This window comes from Engystomops pustulosus, unplaced genomic scaffold, assembly GCF_040894005.1.
Source record: "Engystomops pustulosus unplaced genomic scaffold, aEngPut4.maternal MAT_SCAFFOLD_193, whole genome shotgun sequence".
Lineage (NCBI taxonomy): Eukaryota > Metazoa > Chordata > Amphibia > Anura > Leptodactylidae > Engystomops > Engystomops pustulosus.
The window spans coordinates 179,242-186,319 of record NW_027285073.1 but is presented as its reverse complement, the minus strand read 5'-3'; the positions used below and the strand labels follow the sequence as shown (position 1 = coordinate 186,319).

The 7,078-nt window shown below is 52.9% G+C and overlaps 1 protein-coding gene across 1 annotated transcript; it reads right to left on the bottom strand.

Moving 5' to 3' along the window:
• Window positions 1–844: 844 nt before the first annotated feature.
• CLDN7 (claudin 7) lies at window positions 845–6,214 on the bottom strand. Its single transcript, XM_072131985.1, has 4 exons — window positions 5,956–6,214; window positions 2,467–2,631; window positions 2,295–2,379; window positions 845–1,402 (listed from the first exon to the last, which is right to left on the bottom strand). The coding sequence occupies exons 1-4, from the start codon at window positions 6,176–6,178 to the stop codon at window positions 1,237–1,239; spliced, it is 639 nt and encodes a 212-aa protein (XP_071988086.1). The 5' UTR covers window positions 6,179–6,214; the 3' UTR covers window positions 845–1,236.
• Between the last annotated feature and the right edge of the window lie 864 nt (window positions 6,215–7,078).

Sequence of the window (7,078 nt, the reverse complement as noted above, 5' to 3'; positions counted from 1 at the left end):
TGTTTCCTTTCCGGGGGATATTGCATAGGTGACCCTTAGAAGTCACGTCCCCAACCAGTTCTTCCTCTGACCCAACACAGCAGGAAACTGGAGCCGAGATCCTGTGGCTGCTACAGCTGGGATCCCCAACGTGTAATCTGACGTCCTGGATCACGGGGGAAGGAAGCGACGCTCCATCAATACTCCGGGAGGAGAGGCCGGGCATGGAGCGCTCACACGGCAACTCACAGTAGTCCCCCCGAGTGGTGATGCCATAGAGACCCTCCACTACAGCAGATTAATCTCCCCTCCCCGAATCTCACTGAGGTAAGTCTCCAGCAGGAAAGGGAAGGGTTATCCTCAGACACTAGTGACCCTCGTCAAGGATAGACTAGGACAACCACCTGGCCAGGGCTTTACCTGTGCAACTTACCAAATACAAAATGAAGCAGGAAATCAGAACACAGGGGTCGGGATCAATCAAGTGTCATCTACTGCAGACCTCTAGTTAACGAGTCAGGTAGGTCTTTATCACCTCAAAGTGGTGGGTGTGGCTTATTGGGACATCAAGTTTAGCATTTAGGCACCAAAACAACCTCACATGGTCCATTCAGACATTTAAAAGACTCGAGCAAGGCAGACAGTAAGTGCGTTCTCACTGGAGCGATACATTATCTTAGTAATACGGAGAGGATGTTCTCGCTTGTACTTTATCAGGGACCTTGTAGTCCTACTTCTGGGTAAATTGCAGAAGATACAAGATGGATACTGAGCACTAGCTCATCTCTCATGAAGGCCCGTCCACATATCACACGCACTAGAAACAACCCGCAGGTAAGTCACAATAAGACGCCGAGACTCCGCCTCTAGTCAAAAACATTTATTTACAAAAACATCTAATAAAAAAGTCAAAATATGTAATCACTAGAGGAGTGTGGACCCTCACAGTACAAAGGACCCCCTGTCCACCTCCCTCCTCCCACCCGGACCCAATATTACACGGGATAAAGTGAAACTGCAAAAATCCTGGGAGACCGGATCAGAGAAATAAAACCAAAAACTGACGTCATCAGGATGAAAACTGGTAGTGCAGCCACCTCTGCTCAGCCAACGCCGGTCACATAGAGTCACTGAGACATCAAGGCAGCAGAATGACCACCGAGCTGCCTCTTCACCTATAGGATGGGGCCACCATGAGACTACCTGTGCAGATAATGTCAAAGTGCTGCAATGGAGGATTGAGGACCACACACAGGATCAGACGTAGTCCTTGTTGCTTGAGGGGGCTTTGGTTCTTGCACCTTTGGGATAGCCTTTGTTTCTGTTATTTCTGCGAGGACATGAGCAGGACAAGAGGGCACCACCAAGAATAACCAGAAGAGAACCGGCCCAGCCAAGAAATACACCGGCACCAAACTCATACCTGCAAGAAAGAACACCAACAGCTTAGAGACCTTCTACTCCATCCCTGGCCAATCACAAATATCCATATTTATTGCCCAGATTCAAAGTCATAACCCACAGTGCTGGATGGGCAAGGACACCTTCATGGGGAGCACTCTGTGGTGGTACCTTAAGTGACCCCAGTGGGAAGATTTTCTAATGACACAAAGCCTGGTCCCCGACATCTACTACTCAAGACTACGAGATGGATGAAGCAGGAGACCCAGGTGTCCCAGCAGAAGACATTGGGGTGTGACAATGCCGCCCATCTCATTTTTCTCAGAAACCTCGTCTGACATTTTGGTGGTCAGGGGTTAAATGGGAAAGTCAAAAATACTGTAAAGACTGATAGAAGGGACATCATGAATTGAGACCTCGCTGCTGGTGATGGAGATCGGTTCGCCTCCTCAGGACCCTTATTTTTGCAAGGGACAAGGACCCCGTACATGTTCCAGAAGGAAAGACCATGTCTCTGACCCCACTGATCAGCCATTGGACACAACATGCTGGGAAATACCAGCAGAGATGCCGACCTGAAGAGGGTGCGCTGACACCAGGAAGTCTGATTTCCATCTATGAATCATGTAAAATATCCCCCGGGTTGTGCAAGTCTCACCTGCTGCTCCTAGAACATCGCTGCTACAGGCAATTCAGGGGGCGACCTTCTCCCACACACATTGTGATCATTACTAGTACAGTCTTATGTCTTACTACACCCACAAGGGGCCGCTCTACAGACCCCAACCACCACCACACAGATGTCCAAGCCTTCATTTTACCCAACTCCGACAGCCCGTCCAGTCCAGAGGGTGAAGCTATAGACTGCCCCCCCCCCACCACAGCCACGGGTGGCCACATAAGGCGGTACTCACTTTGTGTTGATTGGTGTGAGAGGGTTGTAGAAGTCTCGGATGATCTGATTGCCATACCAGGAGCAGGCAATGAGGGCCGCCAGACCTAGAAGACAAGACCAGAGTCAGAAGCTGCCCGGGCCACACGTGGACAATATCCCTCAGCAGCATTAAAGGGATGATGATCACTCACCTGCCAGCAGGAAGACAAACCCTCCAGTCATGGCTATCCGGGCCTTCTTCACACTGTCATCTCCTCCACATTTTGTGCATTTCATACCCATGGCTGAAACAGCCATGCCAAAGATGCCAACCACGATGGAGAGAACCATGAGGGCCCGCGTGGCCTGAAGGGAAGCTGAAAAGGAGAAGAGGCACATGAGACCTCACTTTACATGACGACACTGGCTAACAACGCTTAGACCCAAAAACCTCACCATGACCAGACAAGAGTCCTCTAGGGCAGAAGATTGCCGCGTCAGAGCCCTGAGTATCCACTGGGTTACGTGACCCTCGCGTAGAGGACAACTCGGGCACATGTGCTTAGAAGTCATTACGGCAATAGACAGGAACCATTTGGAACTGACATCTAAATACAAGGACTGAACAAGAGGACAAGCTACCCCCACGCAATCAGCTGCCCCCTCCCAAGACCCCCATAGCAGAACAGGTCCTGACAGCGCAGGCATTCCTTACAGGAGAAGACAAGAGCTGCATTCCAGAGGAACGTTCCACCACAAGAGCCTACGACCTCCATAGCGGATGCTCCGAGGTGAGAGCAGCGCAGCTTTCATACAGTAGGGGGACACCCCAGTAGGGGGGACCCACAATCCCCCCCCCCCCACTTAGTGGCCAGGATCATGACTACATCTGGGAACTCCTCATACAAGGCGGGTGAGTCCGCTGTGTCATAAGGAGAAACAGGTGACACTTCCGTGTGCTGACACCTGGGTGTGACACTGCCCGGGGAGGGGTCCGGAGGTTTCATAGAAACTGGAGGCCGAGAGCGGGAGAATGAGAAGAAGACCTCCCCCATCCTGGCCGTTACACAAAGGAAAACTCCAGATACATAAACGCCTACAGATTACACACAGCGCACCCACAGGGGGACATTACCTACACAGCGCACCCACAGGGGGGACATTACCCACACAGCTACATTTCATAACCGCCCCCCCCCCCCCCTTGTATCAGGCACATATGGATTACACAGAGCACATGTATATACAGCCGGGCCCCCCCCCCCCCCCGTGATATAGCGGTATTACACAGTATATACAGCCGGGCCCCCCCCCCCCCTGTATATAGCGGTATTACACAGTATATACAGCCGGGCCCCCCCCTGTATATAGCGGTATTACACAGTATATACAGCCGGGGCCCCTCCCCTGTATATAGCGGTATTACACAGTATATACAGCCGGGGCCCCTCCCCTGTATATAGCGGTATTACACAGTATATACAGCCGGGGCCCCTCCCCTGTATATAGCCGCCCCCCCCCCCTGTATATAGCGGTATTACACAGTATATACAGCCGGGGCCCCCCCCCTGTATATAGCGGTATTACACAGTATATACAGCCGGGGCCCCCCCCCTGTATATAGCGGTATTACACAGTATATACAGCCGGGGCCCCCCCCCCTGTATATAGCGGTATTACACAGTATATACAGCCCGGTATTACACAGTATATACAGCCGGGGCCCCCCCCCCTGTATATAGCGGTATTACACAGTATATACAGCCGGGGCCCCCCCCCCCTGTATATAGCGGTATTACACAGTATATACAGCCGGGGCCCCCCCCCCCTGTATATAGCGGTATTACACAGTATATACAGCCGGGGCCCCCCCCTGTATATAGCGGTATTACACAGTATATACAGCCGGGGCCCCCCCCCTGTATATAGCGGTATTACACAGTATATACAGCCGCGGTATTACACAGTATATACAGCCGGGGCCCCCCCCTGTATATAGCGGTATTACACAGTATATACAGCCGGGGCCCCCCCCCTGTATATAGCGGTATTACACAGTATATACAGCCGGGGCCCCCCCCCTGTATATAGCGGTATTACACAGTATATACAGCCGGGGCCCCCCCCCCTGTATATAGCGGTATTACACAGTATATACAGCCGGGGCCCCCCCCCTGTATATAGCGGTATTACACAGTATATACAGCCGGGGCCCCCCCCCTGTATATAGCGGTATTACACAGTATATACAGCCGGGGCCCCCCCCCTGTATATAGCGGTATTACACAGTATATACAGCCGCGGTATTACACAGTATATACAGCCGGGGCCCCCCCCCTGTATATAGCGGTATTACACAGTATATACAGCCGGGGCCCCCCCCCTGTATATAGCGGTATTACACAGTATATACAGCCGGGGCCCCCCCCCTGTATATAGCGGTATTACACAGTATATACAGCCGGGGCCCCCCCCCTGTATATAGCGGTATTACACAGTATATACAGCCGGGGCCCCCCCCCTGTATATAGCCGGGCCCCCCCCCCCTGTATATAGCGGTATTACACAGTACATACAGCCGGGCCCCCCTGTATATAGCGGTATTACACAGTATATACAGCCGGGGCCCCCCTGTATATAGCGGTATTACACAGTATATACAGCCGGCTACTGTTATCGCTGTGGCTCCTGCCCTCAGATAAGTCAATCATAGAGGTGATAAGTAGGTTATCGGCAGGAGATAGGGAGCAGCGGGCCAGGAGATAGGGAGCAGCTTTCTCCCCGCTGTGGGGCAGGAGGGTGGGGCAGGTGCACGGTGTGAACCATCGCTCCCAGTTCAGTTTCGCGCTGGTGGGGGGAGGGCGAGCAGCTCCATTACAGAACCGGTCTGACTGGTTTCAGGCTTCACAAGGACACGGCCGTCGCCCTGGAATGACTGGTTACACCACCCCGGGGGCAACAAGAGGGGCAGAAGCCACAATCCACTGCCAAGCCCGGGCAAAACGCCAAACACCTGCTACACAGGTGACTCCACCACAAGCCAAGGGGGATCCCTGCCCCCCCCCCCCCCATGTGCCCCCATCCAAGGGGGATCCCTGCAACTACATGTGCCCCCACCCAAGGGGGAGCCGCCCTACACCTACAGTGTAGGTGGCACTGTATGTATAGATATGTCAGGGGGCAGGTAGGTAGCAGTGTATATATAGGAGTCGGTAGCTGACACTATGTATAAGTGTCGGGGCAGGTAGGTAGCAGTGTGCATACAGGTGTCGGTAGGTGGCACTATGTATATATGTGTCAGGGGCAGGTAGGTAGCAGTATATACATGTGGGGGGCAGGTAGGTAGCAGTGTATATACAGGTGTCGGTAGGTGGCCTGTATGTATACAGGTGTCGGGGGCAGGTAGGTGGCAGTGTATATACAGGTGTCGGTAGATGGCCTGTATGTATAAAGGTGTCGGGGGCAGGTAGGTGGCAGTGTATATACAGGTGTCGGTAGGTGGCCTGTATGTATAAAGGTGTCGGGGGCAGGTAGGTGGCAGTGTATATACAGGTGTCGGTAGGTGGCCTGTATGTATACAGGTGTCGGGGGCAGGTAGGTGGCAGTGTATATACAGGTGTCGGTAGGTGGCCTGTATGTATACAGGTGTCGGGGGCAGGTAGGTGGCAGTGTATATACAGGTGTCGGTAGGTGGCACTCACCGTCCAGCTGCAGCATGGAGTCGTAGACCTTGCACTGGATCTGCCCCGTGCTCTGGGTGGCGCACGTCATCCACAGTCCCTGGTAAATGGCCACCGCGGTGATGATGGAGTCCCCGGCGTACGAGGACATCCGCCACTGCGGCATGATGGTGGCGGCGATCAGCCCGATCCACCCGATCAGCGCCATCAGGAAGCCCAGGATCTGCAGCCCAGAGTTTGCCATCTCCTCCGACAACACGACAACAGATACTGCCTCACCTGCACACACGCAGCACCTTTATACCCCGCCCCGCCCACACCTGACGTCACCTGCCCAGGTGCTGCACCTTTACACCGAGCCCCGCCCACGTGTGACGTCACAGACCGAGAGCGAAACAAAGTATCCGAGAGAGAAACTGCTGACGTCACCGAGAGAGCGGAAACCAGGCAAGTGCTCTCTGTTATCAGCCACCAGGAGATCAATCACCAGGTGACCGCCACAACACGATCCCTATGATAACTCTGCCACAGCACGATCCCTATGATAACTCTGCCACAACACGATCCCTATGATAACTCTGCCACAACACGATCCCTATGATAACACTGCCACAACACGATCCCTATGATAACTCTGCCACAACACGATCCCTACCATAACTCTGCCACAACACGATCCCTATGATAACTCTGCCACAACACGATCCCTACAATAACTCTGCCACAACACGATCCCTACCATAACTCTGCCACAACACGATCCCTACCATAACTCTGCCACAACACGATCCCTATGATAACTCTGCCACAACACGATCCCTACAATAACTCTGCCATAACACGATCCCTACCATAACTCTGCCATAACACGATCCCTACCATAACTCTGCCACAACACGATCCCTATGATAACTCTGCCACAACACAATCCCTATGTTAACTCTGCCACAACACGATCCCTATGATAACTCTGCCACAACACGATCCCTATGATAACTCTGCCACAACACGATCCCTACCATAACTCTGCCACAACACGATCCCTACCATAACTCTGCCACAACACGATCCCTATGATAACACTGCCACAACACGATCCCTATGATAACTCTACAAAAACACGATCCCTACGATAACTCTGCTA

Excerpts from the sequence above, each read along its gene's own strand:
- CLDN7 (XM_072131985.1), bottom strand. The coding sequence starts at position 6,178 with ATGGCAAACTCTGGGCTGCAGATCCTGGGCTTCCTGATGGCGCTGATC. Across the intron at positions 2,632-5,955 it reads CTCCATGCTGCAGCTGGACG|CTTCCCTTCAGGCCACGCGG; the intron begins GTGAGTGCCACC and ends TCTCCTTTTCAG. Across the intron at positions 2,380-2,466 it reads GTTTGTCTTCCTGCTGGCAG|GTCTGGCGGCCCTCATTGCC; the intron begins GTGAGTGATCAT and ends CTTGTCTTCTAG.